The sequence below is a fragment of the Giraffa tippelskirchi genome, chromosome 10, assembly GCF_054371585.1.
Source record: "Giraffa tippelskirchi isolate mGirTip1 chromosome 10, T2T-mGirTip1v1.2.pri, whole genome shotgun sequence".
NCBI classification, from domain to species: Eukaryota; Metazoa; Chordata; class Mammalia; order Artiodactyla; family Giraffidae; genus Giraffa; species Giraffa tippelskirchi.
Genome location: NC_137284.1, coordinates 121,082,207 through 121,108,340, shown reverse-complemented (window position 1 = coordinate 121,108,340; position 26,134 = coordinate 121,082,207). Strand labels below are relative to the sequence as shown.

The 26,134-nt window shown below is 54.4% G+C and overlaps 1 protein-coding gene and 1 long non-coding RNA gene across 7 annotated transcripts in view; one reads left to right on the top strand and one right to left on the bottom strand.

The window, feature by feature from the left end:
* The first annotated feature begins 2,490 nt into the window (after positions 1 to 2,490).
* ADCY1 (adenylate cyclase 1) overlaps positions 2,491 to 26,134 on the top strand; it is a 99,311-nt gene continuing 75,667 nt past the window's right edge. For 2 of the 6 annotated variants that reach the window (XM_081531083.1, XM_081531084.1), the window contains exons 1-3: positions 7,033 to 7,290; positions 7,689 to 7,773; positions 17,291 to 17,440. In XM_081531083.1, the coding sequence (XP_081387209.1) occupies positions 17,327 to 17,440 (114 nt within the window). In that variant the 5' untranslated portion in view covers positions 7,033 to 7,290; positions 7,689 to 7,773; positions 17,291 to 17,326. Of the gene's footprint in view, positions 3,136 to 7,021; positions 7,291 to 7,688; positions 7,774 to 17,290; positions 17,441 to 26,134 lie in introns of those variants that run through there. The other 4 variants (XM_081531081.1, XM_081531080.1, XM_081531082.1 and 1 more) reach the window with 3 other exon arrangements.
* Positions 6,059 to 6,904, bottom strand: LOC145522368 (uncharacterized). Its single transcript, XR_014066003.1, has 2 exons — positions 6,739 to 6,904; positions 6,059 to 6,566 (listed from the first exon to the last, which is right to left on the bottom strand). It is a non-coding gene; the product is annotated as an uncharacterized LOC145522368 (long non-coding RNA).

The following is a 26,134-nucleotide window of genomic DNA, read 5'->3' as shown; positions in this document are numbered from 1 at the left end:
AGCCCTCATAGCTCCCACGAAGCTATGGTGCATCCCCATCTCTGGCCCTGCAGGAACATCTCCAGGCCTCTGCTTCCTGGTCAACAAGACGAGGGTGATAAACCTTTTCACCAGGATGCCATGAGGCAAAAAGGACATGACACATGACGGATGTGATAATGACCTGTGAACCATGCCCCATGGCCCTGGATGCTTTGTCAGGAGGAGCGGTGCGCTTTCTCAGGAGATGCTTTGTGTGTAGCAGCAAACAAAAGGCATGGTGCCTGTGGCTGAATCTCTTTCCATTGACCCTGATATACACAGGCTCTTTAGAAAAGGAATTGATCTTGCCCGTTAAAGTTAAAATTGATCTTCCCTTGGTTGAAGGAAGAGTGTGTTACTGATTTGTGAACTTTGTACCCAGATCACTTTATCATACTTCTTGCATTCTTAAGTAGTTTGATCCATTTTCGGATATTATTCAGCTTTCCTTTCACAAAATCATTAAGATATAGAAATATACTGCATCATTTAACAAGAGAATCTACTCTTGACACTCAGTACTTATAAAGAAAAATCCTGCAGACTTTGCTACCTTTGGGGGACAGGCAGAAAACCAGATGATGGAAGATGGGCACTTTGCCAAGTGGGGGGGAGGCAGGAGATCTTCCTGGTTCAGTTGCTGCCCTCCCGGAGCTGCCAGATCCATCCGGGTTGGAGACAAATGAACTGATGACCAGACAGAGTGGTGGGTACTAGGAGAGCAGAAACTGGGATGAGGAAGCAATTGGTTGGGGCAGGGGGTGTCAGGAAGGCTTCACAGATGAAGTGTCCTGTGTGGGGAGGAGGGACCATTTCAGGAGGAGGGACCAGATGGCCACCCAAAATTTGCTGATGTGAACAGCTGGAGGACAAGGGGTGGAGGTGTTCCTGGCCTAAGCAGAGACTGTGAGGTGCTGTCTTTACAACTATCACAGCTGATACCAGATTACTTTGGACCTTTTATAAAAACGGCAACTTCACCCGGCTCAACTAATACTGATTCCAGAAAGATGTGACATACACCTCAAATTCTAATTCTTGTGTCCATATAACAGTATGTGGTGCAGGGGTTCTCAACCCTAGAGCCCCTCTAAAACAGACCCCTGCCTGAGCCACAGTAGTTTAACCCGTTTATCTGGAACTGGACTCAGGGAGGACCCTTTGCAGGGGGCTAGGCTCCTGGTCTCTGTGACTCCCTGGGATCTCCGGTTCCCAGTCCACCCACGTGGCGGTCCACTCATATGAGAAGCAGCAGGGGATGATGGAGCAGACACCGGTTCTGCTGGGAGTCCTGACATCTCTCCACATCTCCTGGAGTCAGCTGCTTACTCTGAGATCCTTGTGTGTTAAGGGGACATAAGCACGAAACCCCAGGGGCCACTGTGGGCATAATGCAGGTTAAGGCTGGCACAGAGCCTCTTCCTTTAGAGTGAGTGTAAGCAGTGGGTTCCACACACGTGCCTCGGCAACAGTCCCTACATTTGTCCTGCTGAAGAAAACATCTCATCACTTGGGGTTCCAGCTTCCACTTAAGGCAAACTGCAGCTTCCCTTTTCCATTCTCTCTCCCACTCCATCCCTGCACAAAAACCTCACACCAGCTTCCCTAGACTCCATGGCTGTGACTCTAACCTGGCTCCTCCAGCACTCAGGTGGCACTGGCCACACTACATGTGGGCCGAACTTCGGCTGGGGTTGCTGCTCCTCCGATCTCACCATCTGGTCATTGCTTCCACCTCTGCACCCGCTGACGGCGGGGGTGGAGAGTAGGGGGTCGGGAGGGGGGGTGTTGTAGGAACCAGGACAGGACTTGCTCACAGCCTGCCGTGTGGCGAGTTCTGGGTGCAGAGAGGCTGGGGGAAGGGAGACGTCGCGGGCCACCACCTTCCTCCCTGTCCCCGGGGTCTTAGGGCATTCCTTCAGCTCGGAGGGCCCTGGGTATCGGTCGGCGGTCAAGCGTGGGGCCCATTTTGGGTTCCTCTAGATTAGAGTGACCCGCTTTTATTGGGGGGTTACATTTGACAAGGTAAGCTGCCCCCCTCCGGGGGAACGGTGCAGAATTTCAGCACTTTTAACGCCCCAGCAGACAGCATAGAGCGTGGCGTTGCGCACCAGTGGGGAAACTGAGGCCGGGAGGGGCAGGCTGGGCGCCCGAGATCACGCGACGCCTCCGGCGGCGGGGTATAAAGATTGTGGAGTTGGGGTGCGGGCCTCGCGCACGCGCGTGGGCCTCGCGCGCCCAGACCCGCGGCTCCGAGCTCGGCTGTCGCAGCGCGGTCGCGGGAGGACCGCGGCCGGGGCGCGGGCGGCGCCAGTGCGCAGGCGCGGCGGGCGGGAGGGGACGCGCTCGGGGCGCGCGCGCGGGGCAGCCGGCGCCCCAACTCGGCCCGCCGCGCCCCGGCGCCTCGCCGCCCGCCCGCCCGCCCGGCGCCCCGGCCGGCGAGGGGCGCGCCCGCTGCATGGCGCTGGGATGGCGGGGGCGCCGCGCGGCCGAGGCGGCGGCGGAGGCGGAGGCGGCGCGGGCGAGTCTGGGGGCGCCGAGCGGGCGGCGGGGCCGGGCGGCCGGCGCGGGCTGCGGGCGTGCGATGAGGAGTTCGCGTGCCCCGAGCTGGAGACGCTGTTCCGCGGCTACACGCTGCGGCTGGAGCAGGCGGCGACGCTGAAGGCGCTGGCGGTGCTCAGCCTGCTGGCGGGCGCGCTGGCCCTGGCCGAGCTGCTGGGCGCGCCGGGGCCCGCGCCCGGCCTGGCCAAGGGCTCGCACCCCGTGCACTGCGTGCTCTTCCTGGCGCTGCTCGTGGTCACCAACGTCCGCTCGCTGCAGGTGCCCCAGCTGCAGCAGGTCGGCCAGCTCGCGCTGCTCTTCAGCCTCACCTTCGCGCTGCTGTGCTGTCCCTTCGCGCTCGGCGGCCCCGCCGGTGCCCACACCGGGGCGGCAGCGGTGCCGGCGACAGCCGATCAGGGAGTCTGGCAGCTCCTTTTGGTCACCTTCGTGTCCTATGCCCTGCTGCCCGTGCGCAGCCTGCTGGCCATAGGCTTCGGGCTCGTGGTGGCCGCCTCGCATTTGCTGGTGACGGCTACCTTGGTCCCCGCCAAGCGCCCACGTCTCTGGAGAACGGTAAGTGTCACCGCGCGCCCTCGATCCGGTCTGGGACACACCTGCTCTCGGGAGGGACTGGGAACGCGGGGAGAAGGATGCGCATCTACTGACTGGGCAGGTGGAGAAACTGAGGCCCCGAATTGGAAGGGGGACGTTCAAGGTCACTCAGGGAATTGGGGACACATTGAGGGCTGGCACCCTGGGGCCGGACTCTTTGCCGAGTTACAGTCCACAAGCGCTCCTGGGTGTGGAGTGTGGAGACCCGAAACTAGCGGGCGTGGAGAGGGCAAGGATTGGCCCAAGGTCACACAGCTGGTGAGCGGCCGGTGAGGCCAGAGCTCTGGTCCGATGCTGTCTGGCTGCACCCATCCCCACAGGATGGAGAAAAAGTAGGCGCGAGGAGCGGGCCTCGGCAAGCAGGATTGCTTCGGGCTGTGCGCTCAGCCTTGGGCTCCTCTCGCTTGCGCCTGGAGCGCGGAGCGCGTGCTGGGCTCGCAGGGTCCCCCTCCCAACCCTGCCGTCATGGGGGATGTGGGAAGCGGGTAAGGACTTTGGCCCCCTCCAGCCGCCCTGGATCCCATTTGTGGATCCGTTTGGGGTCCTGAAGGACAGGGTTTGCCAAGGTCGCACAGGGCTCTCTCTCTGGTCCCTCTCGACCTGCTCTGCCTCAGCCGGGATCCAGGCTCGCAGAGCCTGAACTTTGTCACTGTCTTTCCCCAGCGGCAAGATTGTGGTGAGGACCCCATGCTGACTGCTTCCTAGGGGCTCCTCCCCAGCCCAAGGACCCCAGCGGTCTGAGGCAGAGGTCTTCCAGCCTGGTGCTTTTCCGTGCAGCCCAGCCCATCCCACCTAGTCTCAGAGGGCCCAGAGGGAGGGTTTTGTTTCTCCCTCTGGCCGCATTTTGGCAGGAGGGTGGTGGGAATCTGATGGGTTGGGGGAGCCCATCTAAAGAGAAAAAGGGGGGAGGTGAGGAGACAGGGGTGAGGAAGGGCAGCTGGGCGGAGCTGGCTTTGGGAAGAACAACTGGGGGTGGGGGGAGTGATGAGAGTCAGACAGCTGGTACCAGGGCCCCACCAAGGCCCCTCCACCCAAGGACCGAGGGAGGTGCCCCCAGAAGGTGATGCCCGGAATGCACAGGGTCAGAGGGGCCATGGGACACCCAGAAGTGACACACATTTCAGGGCCCAGAGAGGCCAGGGTGTGGTGGGGGCTGGGAGGGGAGGAGGAGGGAGTATGTGGAAGGGAGTGGGCTGAGAGGGGCTGGTGGGGTGGGGGGAACAGAGGAGGAGAAATCGGAGTGAAGGCCAGAGACTGCGAGGAGGCAGAGATAATGGCAGAAAAAAAAGGGGAAAGGGCCAGGGGGCTGATTGCCCCCAGGGAGAGGAAGGAGGGAATGGAGAGGGGAGGGCTCCATTCTCCAGCCAGCCTCCCACCTAGCATCCTTAGGCTTTGACTGGGGCTTGTTTGACCTTCTCAGGGGGCACTCCTGTATCTTTCCCCCCACAGCCCTACTATATGTTGTGTTTGCTCTCCCCTCCTTCCAGCCAGCTCCCCCTAGCAAGGATCGCCTCTCTATCCAGACAGGGAGGGTGGCTCAGTGGCCAGGTCAGCTTCAGGTGAGAGAGGCCCTAAGCTACCTGGACAGGCCCCTGTTGAGTTCTGGTGCCCTCAGGGATTCAGGCTACCGCTTCAGAGAAAGGCTGTACTATTGTCTCCTTTTATAATAACCAAAGTTCTAGGTAGCCTGTAGACATTCCTTTTAGAGAATTAAAAGATTAAGGGATGGGGGGGCAGGGAGAGTCTGTAAAGGTGCCCCAGGCATTCAGAACTCCACCCCTCCCTCAGGATAAGATGAACTCCTGTATTCTAGGGAGGAAGGGAGCCTATCCTGGACTTAGGTGAATTCTTAGGGAGCAGACACCTGGGTTTCAGTTGGCTAATGGCTGTGACTCCCAGGGTTAGGCAGACCCTCCCCTCACTGAGCCTCAGTTTCCTGTCCTGTCTAATGGGGTATCACAGCTCACCTTCAGGGCTGTGGTGAAAGTGAAAAAAGTTCACATCGGAAAAACACATATTCAGAATCTTGTGCCACTTCCGAATTGTTGTGGCTTCTTTAGAGTGTTGGTATTCAAGTCCACCCGTCTGTACAGGTGGTGGTGGTATTGACTGACAAATGGAGATGGATGTGGAGAAACATGCCGTGATTGGACCGCATGGTGCCCCCGGGATTCTCCCTTCCGATGAGAAAATTCTGGAAGTCTGTGAAATCTGTCCTTAGTGAGCTCTGCAACTTGGTACTTGAGACCAGTGGAGAAGATGGCACCCACATTTCCGAAGTGTGTTGGTTGCTAGTCATGCTTACCCCTCCCTGCCCTCCTACAGAGCACTCACCTGCTGACAGTGCCATTCCCACAGGATGGAACCCAGGACAGGCAGAAGCCCTGCAGGACAGAGGGTAGAGGCCAAAAGGAGGCAGAAGGACTGGATGGATGAGACAGTCTGTGCCGGGGTGCCGTCTTTCCTGCAGATATGCAGCGTGTTGTATGCTTGCTGGAGAAAGCCTGTGCTGGGGCCTGAGACCTGGGTTAAAGTGTGGGCTCCTCTGGCCCTCCACGGAGGGGCTCCAGGGGTTTCCTGCAGCAGTCCTGTGTTGGCCTGGTGTGCTTTGGGGCTCTGTAGGGCCCAGGCCAGCCCAGAGGCTGGAAGGCAGAGGAGAACATGTAGAAAGCCAGACATGTGACTGCACAGCTGAAATTTGGGAGACTCCCTTTGCTCACACTTCCCTTTCCCGGGAAGGTGTGCCTGCTACTGCTTTCCATTGGGGCAGAAAAAGTTTAAGGGAAACGGCCTTACTCCCCGCTGGCCCCAGACCAACACCGGGCCCCATAAATATGGACCGAACGGGGTCCCTTCTGTCTCCCTTGCTTTCAAGGCCCAATGATTGTACCTTAGTACAGTTACTTTTATTTAACTGGGTGACATGTCAGTACTGAAGGCATCCCATGCAAGAACACCAGAGGCCTGCTCAGAGCCAGCAGCGGTGGGCAGGCTGCAGAGTCCTGGGGTTTTGAGGTTGGGGGGAGGAGGGAAGCTGGCAACGCCAGACTTGTCCCTTGCTGACTTACATACTGGAGGTGACTGTGCTCAGGTACCGGGCGGGGAAGTAGAGTCAGGGGAGTACTTGTGAAGGTCACTGCCGAAGGTCGTTGCCAGGGAGTGATGGTGGGAGAGGATGGGTGTCTCTGGAGAAGGGTCGCTGGCTCATGGTGCCTGCTCTACCCACCAGGTGCCTTGCTTGTGGCAGGTGCAGGAGGTAGAGCCCCAGCTTCCTCCTTGTGCAGCCCCTCTGCTCACAGCTCTCAATCAGGTGGGGCAGGGCTGCTGTATTTTTCAGAAGGGGGACCGTGAGGGTCCACTGCAGTGTGCAATTTGCAGTGCAGTATGGTCTCCTGTCAGTGTAAAGGAAATATGTTTAGTGCCTGAACCACGGAACAGTAACAGAAATCATGGCTGTCCTGGGGAAGTGGGAGCTGGCTAGATTTCCGTCCCCAACCCCCCACCCTTGTAGTGTGGTCTGAGCTCTTGAGGAGCTCAGAGTGCTGGCAGGTGGAGCCACGTGACCGGTCTCAGAACCTCCGTGTGTGCTGGCGGTGCTGGCTGCCACACGGGCTTTGGCAACCCATGCCTCTCGCCCCTGTGTCTCCTACTCCTCCTTCAAGGCAGGCCTCTGGGGCATCTGTCAGGACCTGTGTCCCTCCCTCAGCCTAGGCCCTCCTCAGCCCCGCACCACCCCCATTCTCCCCTGCCCCACTGGCTGGCCCTCTTCCCCTCTTTGTTTAGTCACTAAGTTGTGTCTTACTCTTTGTGACCCCATGGACTGTAGCCCACTAGGCTCCTCTGTCCATGGGATTTCCCAGGCAAGAATACTGGAGTGGGCTGCCATTTTCTTCTCCAGGGGATCTTCCCAACCCAGGATCGAACTCATGTCTCCTGCATTGGCAGGTGGATTCTTTACCACTGAGCCACCAGGGAATCCCTCTTCCCATCTGGTTCTCTGCAGACTCTCCCCATTCCCTCCACCGGACCCTCTCCTGACTGCCTCTGCAGCCCTGCCCCACAGCTGGCCCCTCACCCCAGCGGTGTCCCTTCTCCTCTGGCTGGACTCTTTCCCAGGTGGGGCCCCTCTTCCTGCTCCCCTAACCAGCCTCCTGACCATCCCCACCAGGACCTCCCTCTCCTTCCCCTACCCTGACTAGATTCTGTCACTTGTTTGTTCACCTGCTTTGGCTGAGCAGAGCAGGAAGGGAGGAGGCAGCTCCCCTGGCGTAGGCTTGTCCTGGGCTGGACACTCCCCCCGACTCCCCAGGCCTCCAGTTGCTGGGCAGGGCACAGCACTGGCTTCCCATCCCCTGCACCTTACAGCCTAGGCAGTTTCCAGTGCCTCTTCCAGGCCTGCAGGTTCATGTCCGTGGGCATCCAATTGGAAACTCCTGAGTCCTTGGAACCTGGGCTCCCAGCCCTCTTGTCTGACGGGTGGTTCCCTCCCTAAACCTGGTCTTTTTCCATCACAGCTGTGTCATCCTCTCGCTCGGCAGCCAGCTCCCACAGTAAGAAGCACCTAGAGTTGCCGACACCAGCGCAGCAGAAACTAGGGAGGTAGGGCCTGGGTGGGGGGACCATCCTGCATCAGGGTGAGGGTTCCCACCTGCTCCCCCTCCAGTCAGTCCTGGGGATCCCAGGCTTTCCTCTACTGCCATGGATCCCCAGACTATCCATGTGCTGGAGTCTGGCCCCCCCGGGTGGACTTAGCGGAGAGGCCAAGGACCACTGGAGCAGACACGACTGTGAAGCCTCTGGAGCTGCTTGGGCTGTGACGCCTTCTCTGGATGGTTCTGGGTCCACATTTGGGTGCCAGATGCCGAGCCAGGGGACAGGACCTCCTGCCCTCCAAGAAGTTAGTCTTCGGGGACCCCGATCAACTACTGGAACTGCAGTCTGTGCTGGGGGAAGTGTGTGTGACCTTCAGAGAAGAATAAAGGGGACAAGGCAGAGGGAGGGCTCAGGGCTGCCTCCTGGGGACAGTGCACACCAAGGCCCCGGACAGATGAGGCCAAGAGGCTGCTGGGTTCTGGGGCTGCAGGCAGCTGGCTGAGGGAACGAGCTGGTCACCTTGGGGCCGGGGAGGCGGGTGTGGAGGAAAGGGCAGGTGCGGGGGAGGCCCTGGGGTTTGGGCCACACAAATGTTTTGAGGCCTTCCTCAAGTGGGTCCTATGGGGAAACGTCCCCACCCACTGCCCTTTCCACGGGCTCCCTCCCAGTGGTTCTGGGGTGCTGCCCTTCTCCCCTCATATCTCTGATGTCCAGAGGGCCAAGTTGATGGGCCAACTGCTCTGTGTTGCAAACTTAGAGCCCAGAAATATCCTTGGGCCATTTCCTGACTCAGATGGTGGGTGGGCTTGCAGAGTGGGTGGGGTGGGAACTTCCTGCACTGCAGGGGCTCCGCTCTAAGCTGTGTAGCTGAGGGCAGGGCCCTTACCCTGTGCCTCCCTTTCCTCCGAGGTCATGCCTGTGGTTGTGTAGGCACAGGTGGCCCCCGAGGACTGTGCCATCCCCATAGTGTGGGGCTGGTGCTCAGTGAGGTGGAAGCTGTCTCCTGTCATGCATTCACACACAAGCACTCACACACACACAGACACACACCCTTGCACACTCACACAGGAATGCGTGCACCCATATGCAGACTCACATACAGGCGCATTCTTATTCACTGCCCTGATTATTTTTCCCATTTCCTGGGTAGATGTGTTTTCCCCGAGGAAAATGGGGTCTGGGGCCCTCCATCCCCACGACCTCAGAGGCCAGCCCTTGGAATGAGACCAGGCCCCAGCCTGCACCCAGATGGGGAGGCTGAGTGAGGGGGGCCATGCATGTAGGCCTGAGAGCCATGGGGTGACAAGGACCAGGATCCCGAACCATCTGGGGCACTCTCCCCTCTGTCTGCTCTGTGTGAGTCTCGGCAGAGCAGACTGGGCTTCCTTGTGCACACATCCATGTGTGGGGCGTGGCGTGAGAATGACACTCACTGCCTTCCCTGCCCCAGTGCAAGCTGCCCCTCACTGCTGCATCTGTGTCCCTCCTGTCCTCATCCTCCCTAGATCCTGCTCTTTCCCCTGCAGCTCCCGACCCTGCCTTCCTGGATTGGAGGGTGGTGGAATCTGCTTTGATACCTGAGCTGCCGGCGGCGTTCACTCTAGGCTTCTAGGCTTCTAGCCGAGGGAGAGCTTCCTGACTCCTGGTGCTCTGGGTGGGGCTGTGCAGAGCATGGACACAGCTCTGGGGGTGGGGCTTGTGTGTATACATGTATGCATGAATGTGGGCACAAGTGAGTGCACATGTGTAATGTATGTGCATCTGTGTGGGCATGTAGTTGCCTGTGTGTACACCTGTGCATGCGTCCTCCTATACAGGAATGTGAGTGTGTTCATGTGTGCGTGTGTATGTATTGGTAGCATCCAGAGGCCCAAGTCCCACCCTAGACCTACAGTGTCTGGGTCTCTGGGTTTGAGGCCACCCACTGTTCTTCCGGAATCGAGCACCCGCCTTGTGCCAGGCTTGGTGTAAGGTGTGTGGTTTGAGGGCCCACAGCCTGCTCACAGGGATGGAGAGGAGGGCCATTGTGTGTGTAGGTCTGGAGTCAGGGGCACTTGCTGAAATGGGCAGTGCAGCTAAGAGGGGGCAGGCCAGGAGTCATGGTCCATAGTGATCCTGTGGGCAGTGGGGCTGCTGTAGGCCCAGAACCAGGGTGTCCTGCTATGCTCCTGAGGGGTGTCCAGGTGAGGGATGCCCAGGTGAGATGTCCAGGTGAAGGATCCAGGATGCCCACTGAGGGACTAAAGTGCAGGGGAACAGGTCGCCTGCCCCAGTGAGTAACCTGGGTGCAAGGGGATAGGATGCCCGATTAGGGACCCTGGGGATGGAACTCCCACCCGTGATGCCTCAGGATCTCCGGACAGCTGGGTGCTCCCTCTTGCCGTCTGTGCTCTCAGACGAGAAGTGCTCCCCAGGGCCACATTCCTAATCTGAGGGCGGCTTTGTGTTTTGACTCTGAAGTACAGAGTAGCTCTACCGGAGCTCAGCTTTCTCTGTGCTGAAGTAGGCCCTGACTTTCAGGAGCACAGCTTCCTCCAGTGGATGGATAGGCCTTGTTGCTCACGCAGCAGCTCGTCTGGGGCCGAAGGCACCACGTGCCCAGGCTGGATGTCAGATGCCACATTCTGGACAAGGGAGAATGGCCAGCTACAGAAGGGCCTGGATGCTCAAACCCAGGCCGGGCCTGGGACCCTGGCCCCGTGGTCAGCCCTCCTGTGTGACCTGTCATCCCATGCACCATCCCCCTACCGCCCTTCTTGGCAGCTGCCCGACAAGCTCCTGGGAGACTGCACCCTGGGTGCCTCCTACATCTGCACTGGCAGCTTTATGGCTGCATCTGAGCATCTGAGTGAGGTGTCTGATCTGGGTCCACTGCTGCTGGGAGAACTGGCTTGTGGGCATTGGTGGTCAGGGTGGAGGGTGTTCACTGAGAGCCTCGTGCTGGAGTGATGTGCTGAGTGATGACCTTCTCTGAAAGAGTGTGTTTTTCTTGGTGCCTTTGCCTAGTTTCCTTATGTGAGAAATGCTCTCATGTTAAAGGAGTGTGTTGCCTTCTGAATCATCCGTGGCCAAAAGGATCTGAAATGTGTGCTCTTTGAACTTGTTTTGCAAGATGGCTGCTTTTCCAAACACTCTCGCCCTGCTCTATGGGTGAAAAGCTCAGTGAGCACATTTGGGGAGTCACTGGTGTAGCCTAAGGATTTGGAAATAGCTCTGCTACTTTGTTGTGAAGCAGGTCTTTATCTGCAGGAATCACAAGTGGTTCCTGGGCCCTCACCATGTCCCTGAAGGACCCTGTGCAGTGGGATCCATTCCTGAAGTCCAGTTTGTTCAAGGGTCAGAAATGAGCAGTGAGGTGAGAGCCTCTTTGGGGTTAGAGTCGGTGTGTGACCCAGTCCGTGTGTGCACACGTCTGTGCACTGTGTCCCCCCCCCCCCCCGCCCCGCCATGCCTGGCTCCCACCAGCTCAGCATGCCCCAGAAGCCATGTCACTCCAGACACTGGGACATACTGATGCCTTGGCTCTTATGTGCCTCTGTCGGTCTTGGAAAAGCTGGGATCCCTCCCTACTGCCCGTCTGATGACAGATGTGAGAGTTGGGCTGCAGTCTTATCAGGTCTTGTCTGAGACAACCTGGAGAGAGGCTGGGCAGTGCACGTGGCAGCGCAGGTGTCTCCCTGCACCTCCCTCCGCCCCTTTCCAGGGGTGTGCCAGGGCCAGGTCACCTCCCCACCCACGTGCCCTCAGTTACTCATTCAACAAACACCAGAGCAGCTGCTATATTATGAGAGGTTCCCGGATCCGTCGCGGACCTGACCTGACAGACTGAGGCCCCTTGAGAGGTAGCAGCAGGTAGGGGAGGTGACAAATGAGTTAATAATAAAATGTATTGGGAGATAGTAACTGCTAAAAGCAACAGGAGGAAAGAAATAGAAACGGCCAGCAGGAGAATCTGGAAGCCGAGGTGGAAGTGTGTGCACTTTTAGCTAGGGGTCAGATAAGTGGTTTTGAGAAGGTGACATTTGAGTGAAGCCCCTGCAGGTCAGGAGTGCACCAGGCACTGTGTGGGAAGGGGGTTCCTGCCCAGGGATGCAGGACAGAGGCCCAGAGCAAAGTGGGCCAGGCCAGGGGTGCATGGAGAGGACAGGCTGTAGGGCATGAGCCACAGAGAGCTTTGGGCCCAGGGAGACTCAGGACTAGGGATTTAGAGCAGAGGACCATCCGGGAGCCTCGAGGGCCAGGAGGGGCACAGGCTTGGGTTAGGAGGCAGCTTGGCAACCAAGCAGCAGATGGCAGGGAGGGCGGTCAGGGCCCCCTGTGCTGGAGACAGAGCCAGTAGGATTTGCTGGTGGTGGTGGAAAAGGGCCGTGGCCTGAGAGGTTTCCAGGGGCCTGGATCAACTGAGGTGGGAGGGGCTGCTGGAGTGAGTGCTGGGTACCACCAGGGGTCCCATCAGGGCTTGTCTCAAGCAGGCTTGCACAGACACCCAGCAGGAGACATGCATGGACAGGGGAGGGGGACGGCTGGCTGGGCCAAGCTGAAGGTGTCGATTTGGGGGTCTTTGGCACAGGGATGGGCTCCCAAGTGGAGTGTGGCTGAGACACCCTAAGGGGTGGAGTTTGGGGTGGAGAGGGGTCCAGATGTGAGGCTTGGACCAGAGGATGCTGGGGAGGGCGCCCATGGAGGGGAGCTCACGGCCTGAGCAGGGTGGGCTGCACATTGGGACCTGAGCCTGGGTTCAGGATGTGAAGGTGGTCCTGACCTGGTCACAGACCACCCAGGAGAGCTGCAGAAGGGATGGAGGCTGGAACTCCACAGGGCCTTTCCAAGAATTTTGCTGAAAGGGGAGAAAACTGGGCAGGCCCAGGAGAAGAGGAGTCTCATTTTTAGGAGAAAGAAGTAATCGTGAGTTTGAGAGCAGCAGGTCCCAGCTGGAGGGTAGAGGGGACCCTGGGGGCATGGGCAGGGGGAGTGGCTGGGCTGGGCAGAGAGAGGGCCCCGGGGGAGGAGGGACACGTGAGGATTGGGATGGAGAAGCACTCCGGGCTGCCTGCCGGAGTGGGATTGTGTACTCACTCCTAGGAGACGGCTGGGTGGGCAGGCCCAGGCGTTTCCTCCAGCAGTGTATGTGGAGCTGGATTTGACCAGCCTGGCATTTCTAGAGTGTGAGGGCCAGGGGACTGTCCTGTTGGGCTGTGGAGTTTCAGCTGGAGAAGAAGAGTGCTCAAAGGGCAAGCCTTCCAGGGGCGAGAAAGGTGCAGATGGGGTTCCTGGCAGGGCTCGGGCATCCAGGGCTGCGTGGGCTGCAGGGGGTCCTGGGGGGCCTGGATGCTGAGGCCAGGTATGTGGGGGAGGGGCCCTGAGGCCAGGAGTGAGGGCAGTTACAGGGAGGCCGGGTGGTGGGGCTTCTGGTGTGCCCTGCCCTCTGCAGCGGGGGGCCCTGCCCTTCCTCAGGGCCCTCGTGTCTGTAGAGCGAGGATGCTGGTGGGCGTGGCAAGGGCCTGTCAGTCCCAGGAGGCGTGCTCTGGGCTGTGTGGCACTCAGCCTTCACCCCAGCACGGACCCTTCCCCAAGCTCAGAACCCTCAGCCTGTCTCCCCCATCACCACTTCTACTGCTGCCAGTGTGAACCGGTGCCCTCTCCAGGCCACACCTGCCAGCAGGTGACTGCTGGGCTTCTCTCTGCCTTGTCACCCTCCTCCCTGGTCACTGATTAGGTAGCCAGTCTCGAAACTTCTCTGTGCCCTGTGGGCAGGTCCCAGGTCTCATGTCACTGTTGTGTGCCTGTCACCTTGGTTCCTGATCGTGGAGTGAGTGGAAATTGAGTGGGGGCAGGGAGGCAGGTGTGTTGGGGGCTTTAGCATCATGTGGACAGCCTCCTTTTCTGATTTCCTGGGGGAAGATCGGCAGGTTTGTGAATGTGAATGCAGAGCATAGGGCAGGGGAGACCCCCTGTCTCTGCTCCACTCTGCCTGCTAGACTCCAGCTGTGGGGCAGGCCATGGGGCTCTTCTTCGTGTCAGTGGCTCAGATGGTGTTGACAGGGCAGCCAGGTATGCATCCAGCTGGGCCTCGGTGTCCCTGGGGCATCACTGTGGCCAGAGTAAAGGGAAGGTGTGAGGAAGGTGGGTGTAGAGGGGGTGACAAGGTGACCCAGCCCACTCCCACTCTGCTACTGATTTTTCCCTTGACCAAATTGCCCAGCCTCTGCCAGCCCTTCTGCCTGTTGGCCCTCACCTCTCCGCCCAGACTTCACTGGGGACCTCCACTTCCCCCTGTTTCTGCCACAGGCCACCTGAAAAGCCCTGTCTTCCAGGCTCAAGTGTGACCTGTGGCTTCGTGCACCCTGTGCTCAGCTGACCTTGGGTGTCTGGCCCCTCAGTTGGACTCTTTGTCTTCCACCTGACCGTGACAGCTGAGGGCTTCACTGCAGGGGTGCTGGGCTGGACAGCATCTCAGAAGAGGCAGCCTGTGTGTTATCTCGTCTCCATGTTCAGAACCTTAAATTGAGGCTACGACGGCGTGCAGAAGCCATGAATGATTAAGGGTCTACTGGGAGATGAGTGTTTTGTGCAAAGACTCACTGTTGTTTAAATTTTTAGAAACCTGTCCAGCCCTGTACCTGTGGGTGTTTTAAACATGCTCAGTATGTGTTTAAATATTGATTCTGCCTGCCTGCCTGCTAAGTCACTTCAGTTGTGTTCGACTCTTTGCGACCCTATGGACTGTAGCTCGCCAGGCTCCTCTATCCATGGGATTCTCCAGGCAAGAATACTGGAGTGGGTTGCCATGCACTTGTGCCGTGTGCAACCCTGAAGGTTGTCCCCTTCAGGGGATCTTCCCGACCCAGGGATCAAACCCATGTCTCTTATGTCTCCTGCATTGGCAGGCAGTTTCTTTACCACTAGCGCCACCTGGGAAGACCAAGTATCGATTCTACCAATGTGCAATGTATTGTTTCATATATGCTGATCTTCCTGGTGCCACCAGAAAAGTGCCTTCATCAACAGACTGGCATGATCCCAGAATACAGCAGATGGTCCTTTAGACACAGAAAACACTGTCTGGTATGGGGGCCCAGTGCAGCTGCCCTGGGTGCACCAGGGCTGGCCACCAGGCCTGAGACCAACTGGCACTGGCCTTGGAGAAGCATTTGTGTTCCAGTCCTGCACCTGGTTAAAGCATGGATGCTCCAGCTAGGGGGACACTCAGATTTGGAGGTGTTCAGGGTCACAGTGAGGGTGATCAGGGTCACATGCAGGGTCACAGGGAGATGATGAGGTCATGGAGATGTCAGGACCTGACTCGGAGATGGTCAGGTCACATGGAGATACTCAGGATCACATAGAGATGATGAGATCATGTGGAGATAATAAGGGTCACAGGGAGATGGTCAGGGTCACTTGGAGATGGTCAGGTCATATAGAGTTGTCCAGGGTCACATGGAGATGGTCAGGTCACAATGTGGTGTTCCAGGTAACAGCAGGCACCATTTTTACTGGACTTTCGGCCGTTCTCCTAGACCCGTCTCAGGATGGCCATCCCTCTCTCTGGGGGGCAGAGGCAGGATCCAGGAAGTGATTTGCAGGAGAGTATTTTGCACACAGTCCTTTGAGGTATAAATGTGTGTCCAGCCTCTGCCAAGTGTAAGTGGGGGAGTTGTCCCTGTTGAGCTTGCTGGGAGCTCACTCCCCTGTTGGGGGTTTATGGAGCTGACCATTGCATGCTGGGGTCCTGCAGATTCCAGTTGCTTGGCCTGTCTCCCTATCTCTTCCTGTGAGCAGCTCCCATGTCTCTAGATGGATGTTACCACCGACTGCGACCTCCCTGGTCTCCCCGTCCTTGTCCCTCGACTCTCCCTGTTCGGGCCACCTTGCCCATCACTGCCTGGACTCTGGCAGGTGTCCTCTGACTGTGGACTGCTGTCCCATCTGCCACTGGGTTTGGTTGTCCTGTGTAGTCGTGTGTGACCTCAGTCCTGGGTAGGGAATATTTCGGGTTAATCCATGAGGAGCAGGGACACTCAGAACCTGCAGGAAATGCTGGAGTTTAATCAAACATAAAATCATCCATTTTTACAGTGGCTGTAATGGGGGTGGGGTGGGTGCAGTGGTTTTATAAACACCGCAGCCTCACAGGGAGGTGGGTGGGCATCCTTTCTCTCTCAGTGGCCTGGGGGCTCCGGGGGGATGTGCTGGGGTCCTGCTGGTCCATGGAGGGCACCTCTGTCTGGCCCTGGGCCCTGTGGCCACAGGAGGTAGGTACAGGTCAGCTGAGGAGGCTGAGCAGAGGACATAGGGTTTGATCCTTCCCCAGCCCTGCCACTCTGTGCGATGTGACCTTCATCTGTCGTAGGTTCCTATGAAGTCCCCCGAGCTCAGTCCTGGGCAGTCTGGACTGGACTTAACATTTAGGCAGGTGAAAGCAGGAAGCAGTCAGACACTGTGGTCCTCAGACTTCCTGCCTTAACTCCCAGTCTGGGCAGAAGCTGCCCTGGAGGGGTCCTTCCTGGCCAGGTCCCTTTCTGGCTTCTTGTCTGTTGACCTGGAATGAGAACTGAAGCCATCAGAGGCTCTGGACAGTGCATTTTCTTCATCTTCATACATATAAGAGTTCACTTCGTACCCAAATGCCGTTCTTTCCTTTTTGTTTTTAATCAGCTCGCCTTCACCGCTTTTCTCCAGAGCTTTCCATGTTGCCTTTATGGGAATAACCACTCTGTCTTTACCTTCAAAGCTTCTAGGTGTAGTGTGTCCTTGGGCTGTTGTAATGAAGTGCCCAGACTGGGAGGCTTAGACAGCAGCCGTTACTTCTCAGAGTTCTTGAGACTGGTCTTTCCCGAGGCCGCTCCTTGGCTTGTCGATGGCCGTCTTCTCCCCGTGTCCTCACGCGGTCGTCCCTCCGTGTGTGTCTGTGTCCGCATCTCCTCTTATAGGGACATCAGTCCTGTTGGATTGTTGTTGATATTGTTTAGTCACTGAGTTGTGTCTGACTGTTTTGTGACCCCGCGTACAGTAGCCCTCCAGACTCCTCTTTCCATGGGATTCTCAGACAAGAATACTGGAGTGGGTTGCCATTCCCTTCTCCAGGGGATCTTCCTGACCCAGGAATCGAACGCATGTCTCCTGCATTGAAGGTGGATTCTTTACCACTGAGCCACCAGGGAGGTCCCTCATGTTGGATTAGGGCCGCCCTAACGGCCTTACTTTCACTTGATTACCTCTTGAACGACCCTGTCTCCAAGTATAGCCCCTCTCTGAGGGATTGGGGGTCAGGACTTCCATGTGAATTTGGGGGGACGCACCTTGCATCCTTGCCTACTATTCCTTTACATGACAAACTTATAGCACAGATGACCCCTCAAAGGATGTGGGATGAGGCCTGGCTTGTGGCCACATGAGGCTGGCTTGGCACGCGGGTCTGGCTGGCGTGGTCATTTCGTGGGCTGGTGGTTGGAGGGCGTGGAGGAGCCTCTGCCAAGGCAGGCCCCTGGTGCAGCCCTCTGCATTGTTCTCTCCCCTCCAGCTGGGTGCCAACGCTCTGCTCTTCCTCGGTGTGAACATGTATGGGGTCTTCGTGAGGATCCTGGCTGAGCGTGCCCAGAGGAAGGCCTTCCTGCAGGCCCGGAACTGCATTGAGGACCGGCTGAGGCTGGAGGACGAGAATGAGAAGCAGGTCAGTGCCCAGGGTCTCACCCAGAAGGGCGTGGGGGGCCCGGGGTCGGGGGATGGAGCTTCACAGTCTTCTACACCGAGGGCTCTGGGAGTGGGGCCAGCCTGACTCACCTGAGAATCGGATAGGGGTCTCAGGCCCCCACTGGCCCCTGTGACTCTGTGGGCCAGTTCCCTCGGCCTGTCTGGGAAGAGAGGACAGTTGTCGGGGGCACTGTGGGAGTGAAGGCAGAAGAATTGCCACCTGTGGCCTCAGTTTACCTGCTGGTGATATGTGGTGCAGGACTATGGAGGAGATGCCCGGGGGCCTTTGCAGGCCTTAAGTGGAGGCAGAGGAGAGCTGGGCTTGGTGCCTCTGGAAGGGCTGAGTTGTTAGGAAGTGGGGGTCACCATGGCAGCCCCACAACCGAGCTTGGCTGAGGCCGCAGAGCACCCTGCCCGGCTTCTGCCAGCCCTGGGGGCAGCAGCACTGTACCCTGTGATCTAAAGGCTTGGAGGGAGCCGGGCTGGCTTCCCACCGCCCAGCCACTGTCAGCTGCGTGTCCTGGGCTCACTCCTGCAGTGATGCTTCCTCTGCTGCTGTCCTGGGACCACTGGGCTGCTCTGAGTGCTCTGGGTGAGGCCTTCAGCTAGGAGCCCCCAGACTCCTGGGTTTTATGAAAGTGCAGAGGCTTGTTTTCCTGGGGTGGTATGGATGGGATGGGTTTGTAAATGAGGTGCTATTATTATGGTAAATATAAGGCATGAAGTCTGACGGTACATTTAAAAATGTACACATTTCCATTTATAGGTATTGTAATGATGCCTAGTATTTACAGTAAAAGTTGGATATCATTTCGAAGTGGATGGCTTATGTATATTTAGATCGTGTGTATATCTGTGGGTGGCTTTGTCTGTGAGTGGTGTATGGGTGTGGGAGCTATTTGTCTGTGAGGAAATGTGCACACGTGTGATGTGCACATGTGCACATGTGTGTTTTGTGTGCACATGTATGTGTGGATTTGTATTTCTATACACATGTATATTGGATATGTGGGGCATGTGTACAAATGTATATATGTGTATATGTGCTCATGTTAGTGTGTGGGTATATCCACGTATGTGGATTTGCATTCATGTGGATCTTGTGTGCATGCCTGTATGTCTGTGTACACGTGTCCATGTGTGTATGGTTGTGGATGTGTATGCATTTGTGTGTATGTGCGCATGTGGATGTGTGTATATGTGTGCACACACATGTGTATACTTGTGCATGCTCAAGTATAAGGAGTGTATCTTCTGGGGCTGTGCCCTGAACGTTTTTCCAGACCAGCATCATTAGCACCAATGGGGAGTCTTTGTTGCTTAGAGGGCCTTGAACTTGGTGTCTTTACCTTCATCACGTCCAAGAGATCCCAAAAGTGAGTCTACAGAATTCTCTCCCCTTAAATACATCTGCTGAAGTGCTGGAAAGGTTGATGTGGGGGCCATTCTTGTGTGGATGAATCTGAATCTTCCTTTGCATTCCCTCTGTTTTCCCTGTTCTCCAGATCCTTTCAAATGTTTTCCTTTCCCACGTTTTCTAATAAATAAATAAATAAATAAAATTTCTAAATAATTTCTAAATAAATAAAAAATTATTTATTTGTCTTTATTGCAGTATAATGTTCTGTGAGTTTCAGGTATATAGCAGAGTGATTCAGTTATACATATATATTTTTTTTCAAAAAATTCTTTTCACTTAGAGATTATTACAGAATAGAGTTCCCTGTGCTATATAGTAGGTCCCTGTTGGTTATCTATTTTATATATAGTAGTGTGTGTATGTTAATCCCAGACTCCTAATTTATGCATCCCCCCTTTCTGCCTTGGTAACCATAGCTTGTTTTCTATGTCTGTGAGCCTGTTTTTAAGTTCATTTGTATCATTTTTTTTAAAGATTCCGTATATAAGCTATATCATTTGATATTTGCCTTTCTCTGTCGGACTTACTTTGCTTAGTATGATAATCTCTAGGTCCATCCATGTTGCTACATATGGTATTTCATTCTTTTTTATTGCTGAGTAATATTCCATTGTATCAGTATAGCACATCCTCTTTATCCATTCATTTGTCTGTGGACACTTAGGTTGCTTCCATGTCTCGGCTGTTGGAAACAGTGTTGCAGTGAATGTTGGGGTGCATGTATTTTTTTAGAATTATGGTTTTCTCTGGACTTACTTTCTCTGATTTTGTCTTTCATTTCTTTTCTTATTCTTGCCGCCTTTCCTATAGACTACCTAGCTTCCACCCTTAAAACATGTTCAAATGCTTAATGCGCCCTCTGTCCCTTGGGTGGGTCCTGCCTGTCAGTGGTGAGGAGCTGGCCACACGTGTGGGTTTTGCAAATGTATTTCTCCCCCGTGCCCATGTTCCCACCCTGGGAACACAGTGGCTGAGCAATCTCTCCTGTTCTCATGGAGCAGTTGCAAGCCCAGCCTCTGCTGCTGTTCATGTGTCGCTTCTCTGCAGCTCTGAGAGCAAGGGTTTCTTTTCTCAGTCCCATAGCTGAGGAAACCCAGACTCACGGAGGCTCAGAGACACGTCTGTGTTCTGATAGCAGGCCTGATGTTCTTAAGCAGGAAATCTACATAATGGTAAATGTCACCCAATCCCATCAACCCAGCTGAACGGTCCGTATTTTCAAGTCTTTGTCCTTATGCACATTCTCTCCCCACATCATTGTCATTTTGGTGTATACAGAATTTTATTTCTGCATTTGACTTATTTCCCATAGGTGTATCCACTGGTGCTCTGAAGGTAATGGAAAACAGCTGCTGCTTCCTTGCCTGCCTGCATGTCTGGCATCTGACATTTAGATACTATGTTTTTAAAAATGTTTCTTTTTCATAAGCATCTTTATTCATATAGACTTGAAATATCTTTGGTTACATCCTCAGGAGTGCAAATAGGATGTTACTTCTCTCCCTGGGTCCTGGGCATTTTCCAAAACATGTTGTGCTTCTTTTTATCTTTATAAGTAATAATTAGTTACACTGGGCTCTGGGGAGCAGTGGCTGAGGGGGGTCCTGGGGCCAACAGAACCAGCCTCACAGGGAGCCTGTCAGAAATACAGATTCTCAGGCCTGCCCAGTCCCATGGGTGGGAAAGCTGGGGTGGGCCTAGCATTCAGGGTTCTGGTGTGTATTCCCACTGTTGCCTATAACCCACTTTTTCCCTCCTTCCCCTTTCTCCCCATCCTGTTAGAACTTGGTTCCTCCCGTTTGTTCGGATGCTGGTTACTAATGCAGTGGCCACTTCTCCATGTGTGCTTACCATTTGTATTTGTGTGTGGAGGGCGTGTTCTAATCCTTTGCCAGTTCATTCTCTGACTTTCCTGTGGGTTTGAACGAGCCTCTCACTAGAGAAAGGCTGGCACTTCATCGAAGGGATCCCCGTGTTGCCCAAGCCTGTTCCTCTAGCTCTGCTTTTCTTTGTGTAAAAACTCAATCTTTCATGTTTTCCAATGTATCAGTCATCTTCCTTGGTGGTTTCATTTATTGCTGCAGAGCTGAGCACACGGAATGTGGAAGTGAGTGAGGATGGGTCATCCCCATGAGTTCCCCTGGCTGGTCCTGCGAGGGGGCGAGGCAGCATCCTGACTTGTTCTGTGTTTCTGATTGGAACCAGCGGGTGGTATCACAGGGCAGCTGTCTCCCTGGGCAGCCTTGTACCTGGCACTCGGGTTACTCCCTGCCTCTGGCTGGCCTGACTGTTTTTTAGCTCAGGGAGCCTTGTCTCTTTGGGTGGCAGAGGGAAACCCTCGAGCTCACACGGGGCTCAAGCGCCCATTCAGGGCTCTCAAGCACCCATAGGCACTCAATACATCAAAGCCTGCCGAGGGATGGCCCGGCTGGGCCAAGGGAGCCTGAAGGTGGCCAGCCACCTCTGCCCAACTCACGCCTCTGTGTCAGTGTGAAAACCACAGCCCCCTGAGTTGCAGGCGAGGGGTGCCCCGACCATATGGGCTTGTCAGCTATCTGTATTTTCATGCCTCAGCTCAAGTCACAGAGCAGTCCAGTTCCATAGCTGCTTCTAGAGTCTTCTCCAGGCCCTGACTCCGTCAGGTGGCACTCAGGGTGATGTGGGGGGATGTTGGTGAGTGCAGCCCAGTTTTGTGGAGGGGATGCTGGAGGTGCACCTGGGTTCTGGGAGGGGGCTCTGGGGTGTCCAGCTCCAGAGCGACCCCTGTGTGACAGCAGATATGCCCCTATCAGCCTCTGCAGGAGGCAGGGTGACACTGCGCTGGGGCTAGAGGGGTGGGAGTGGGGTCCTTGAATGAGGCCAAGTCGAGGAGGAGCTTGAGCACAGAGGCTGAGCTGGGGAGAGAGGCTGGGCTTTGCACTCTGTGGAAGGACGTGCACATGCACGTGACTGTGTGCACATGATGTGGGGCCTCTGATGTGCTTGAACAGGACAGACAGTTGGTCAGATGCAGGTTTGAGGGGTCAGTGTGGAGGCAGGACTTGGAGGCAGGTGGGAGGCAGATGCTCTTAAAGGTGGCAGGTTGTTCTTTCCTCTCTTCCAGAGTGAGTATCCTCCTGGAGGTATCGAGATTGGAGGCTTTGAGAGGCAGGCAGGAGAAGGTTGTGCTTCGTGGCTTGAAGCAGATGTTTCTCTTGAGCCCCAGGGGATGTCTTCTCCCTGGGATGTGCCCACTCTGCACAAATCTGCTGCCAACATTGTTCTTGCCCATGTTGATCGGTTACTTCTTTTTTATTGAAGTATAGTTGGCTTATAGGGGCTTCCCTGGTGGCTCAGTGATAAAGAATTGCCTGCTAATGCAGGAGACATGGGTTCGATTCATGGTCCAGGAAGATCCACTGGAGAAGGAAATGTCAACCCACTGCAGTATTCTTGCCTGGAGAATTCTGTGGACACAGGAACCTGGCAGGCTACAGACCATAGGGTCGCAAAGAGTCGGACACGACTTAGTGACTAAGTGTACATGTTGGTTTACAATACTGTGTTATTAATAGTTTCAAGTGTACAGCAAAGTGATTTAGTTGTGCAGGTTTCAGGGTGCATTTCATCACAACCCTTGGGGAGAGCCTCTGACTGTTGGAGGAAAGGATGCCACTGTGAGCTCTCACCACTCATCCGCTCTCAGCCAGGAAGACCCGTGGGCCTTCCATGCCTGTAATCACTGATTTTTAAGGCAACCCTGAGAAGAAGGTGATAATTGCTCCAGTAATCAGGAACATCCCCTCCCCTCCTACATTGTTTAGAACTAATTAGCCCTGCAGTTGCTGTTTTAAAAAAAAAATCCATCTGCTTTGTCTACAAAATCTGAGTTTTTATTTATCTCCTGCCCTTCTCCCTGCACTTGTGGGCAGGCATGGTCTCCCCAGACGAGTCTCCCAGGGCAAGGCCTCCTCCGACGTTTTCACCAGTGGGAATGTTTGAAGTGGTCGGTCCTTCTCAGTGCAGCCCGCAAGACCAGAGGGGCTGAAGAGGATGGGCAGGGGGCCCGTCTGCTTCATCGGGCACACTCTCATTCTGGAAGGTTCTCTGCTATACTTTGAAATAGCTACCTGAGTTGTCGGTGTCCCCGAGGCTGACTCCTATAAGAGAGGCTTGTATATGCTGAAGTGACAGTGGCCCCTACACAGAGCTGCCTGACTCTGTCCTGTCCCGCAGGGTCTTGGCAGAACAGACGAATGAGCTTGATCTGAAAGGGTTCTTTCCTCTGGGTTCTTAGATCTTTAATTTTAGGCCTCTGTGTCTATAGTTGAGCACGTAAGAACTTCATTCTGTTTTATAAATCTGAGAACTGGGGCTGGCTTGAAGAATTTAAATGATGTGGGAAGGATGATAAGGCGAGTGACAAAGTAGCTGCTGACACAGTGAGGACAGCAGAGGCCACAGCCCAGAATCCCCCCAAACCAGCCATGGCCCACTTTCTCCCTTTATAGCCCTCGTCTCCTCAGCCATTGAAAAGGCTCACACAGAGGTTTTGGGTTAAAATATTCCAAAGGGCTGTGAAAGGGTCTCTTTAATAGGTCTCTTTCAGTTTCAGACAAAAGTTGGTTCTTTGAAACAGAAAAGCCTTAGAGAGACTGACCAAGAAGAAAGAGCAGATACAAGATGATTAGGAACGGGAATACATACGCCCCAGAGATAAAGCTGGGTTAAAAATAGATAAGAGGGAAATACTTAGAGGTTTTTAAATTTTTTTTTTTTTTGCCAGAATATTTGAAAACTTAGACAAAATGGAGAAATTCCCAGAAAGGTGTTAGTTACTGAAATTGATTCTAGAAGAAAAAGAAAGCCTGAAACATCCTATGATCATTAAAACAATTGACTCAGTAATGAAAAGCTCGCCCCAAAGTCATCACCAGACCCCAGTGGTTCTATAGCTGAGTCATAGAAACTTCTGAGGAAAACGTTGTTCCAAGCTGATCATCCATAGGACAGAAACTCCTTGTGAGAGTGCAGGGTAACCTTGCTCATGATTTTGGAGGACTCAAAGCCAGAATTCCAGAATCTCAGAAATGCAGGTCAGACAGATGCACAAGGGAGCAGCTTCTGCCCCCCTAGTCCTGCATTCATGAGTGGTATCTGCCCTGAGGCCCTTTGCCTCTTGATGCCAAGTGGGTTGGGAGAGGCCCAGCTGGAATTCCTGCGGGGGGTGGTCATCCTTGACCCGGCACATCTGAATACTTGGCCTATGGCTCCAGAGACCCTGGGATGGAGGGAACCTGGTCTCAGCCAAATGTGGGACTCCTGTGGGGAGGCCCAACTGGAGGATGGGGGTTCTGAGGAGCATGCTACATGGTTGGGGGAGGGAGGTGTGCATTGGAAGAAATATAGAAATATTTGATTGGGCCTTTGAAGGTTATGTAGGAGTTTGCCAGGTAGGGGAGGCTGGGAGATGGGGAGCAGTAGGTGGCTTTCACTCAGCAAATGGGGGAGGGATGGGGCACACAGGTATCCCAGGCAGGGCAGGCAGGTTTGTAAGCTGCAGCTCTGTCTTCCTTCAGCTTGGAGACAGTTGGGGCAGAGTTGGACAACCTGCTCTACTGAGGGGGAGTAGGGAGCAGACAGAGACCACTTGGGGGCCTCAGGTGATCACAGCTCCCCACTGGGGTCTAACCCTGAGGTCTGAGTCTGTCAGATCTGGGGAGCATAGGGAAAGGAGTGAGAGGCCTCTGAAGGTCACCGCTTAGCTCCCTGGGGCCTCCTCCCTACTGTTCCCTGAAGCCCGGCCAAGAAGCCTGGGCTTGCAAGGTCTTCCCCCTGAGATCAGTGTCCTTGCCCTGACTGCAGAGGCCACCACTCCAAAGTCCCCAACATGCCTCAAATGCCATTATTAGGTCATAATTCCAAAATTGCATGCAATTGTTTACAAAGTGTATATTCAGTTTGTCATTCTAACAAGATAAATAAAACTTTAACAATTTTGATTTCCCACTGTGTGAGGAAATTTATCAAGAGAAAGCAAATTTCTTTTTAAGTGATATAGGATGGATTTTTAAACAGATCTGGCTCATTCACAGCACCACCATAGTTGTTAGAAACCACCATAGTTGTTAGTTATTTTTAATTTAAAAAAGCCTATTGATCTATAGTTTACATACTATTAAGTTCAATTTAAAGTTCAAAACAACTAAATGACTTTTCTGATATTTTGAGTGTGTAACCATCATAATAATCTATTTTTTTGAAAATTTTCAACCACCCCAAAAAGAAAGCTGTACCCATTAGTGGTCACTCCTTATCCTCTCCTCTCAGACCTAGACACTGTTAATCTGTGTTCTGTCTCTATGGGTTGGCCTGCTCAGGAAGTTTCTTATAAATGGAATCATATAGTATGTGGCCTTTTGTGTCTGGCTTCTTTCACTTTGCATATTGTTCTCAAGGTGTATCTACGTTGTAGCATTGGTCGGTGCTTCATTCCTTGTTATGGCTGAATAGTATTCTACTGTGTGGATGGACCACACTGTTTATCCATTCATTCATCTATTGATGGATGTCTGGGTTGTTTCTACTCTTCTGTTATTTTTCCAGTCTGTTTTCTCTGTTTTTCAGTTTGGTCAATTTCTACTGTTCTGTCTTCAAGTTCATTAAACTTTCCTTGGTCCCCTCCATTCTGATGTTCCCATTTGTTGAGCTTCTTATTTCAGGGTTTTTTTTTTTTAGTTTTAAAATTTCCATTTGATTTTTTTTTTTGGTATCTTTTATTTTTTTGCTGAGAGTTTCTGTTTTTTCACTTTTGCAAACATATTTGTAGTTGTTCATTGAATCATTCTTAGGGTAACGGCTTTAAAATCTTGTTAGTTATTCTGATTATTGTCATTTGGTGTTGGAGTCTGTTGATAACCTCTGTTCATTTGTTGAGATTTTTTTGGTTCTTTGTGTGATGAGTGATTTCTGATTGGAACCTGGACTTGGGATATTGTGTGTGAGACTCTGTGTCTTATTTGAACTTCTTCTTTTGGTTAGCTTTCTATGACTTCATTTGGTAGGGGGAGGTGGAGAACACCACCTCAATACTTCCTTGTTGAGGTACAAGTCGAGGTTCCACACTGAGCCTCTGTTGGGGCTTATGGTGGTGGGGGTACCTCCTTACTGCTGTGCAGGCGAGAGTTCTGGCTTCTGACTTGGAGGGAGGAGCAGGAAAGCCCTTGGTCTGTGCTGATGCAGTGGAGCAGGTTGGTGGGGTGCACTGGGTGTTAC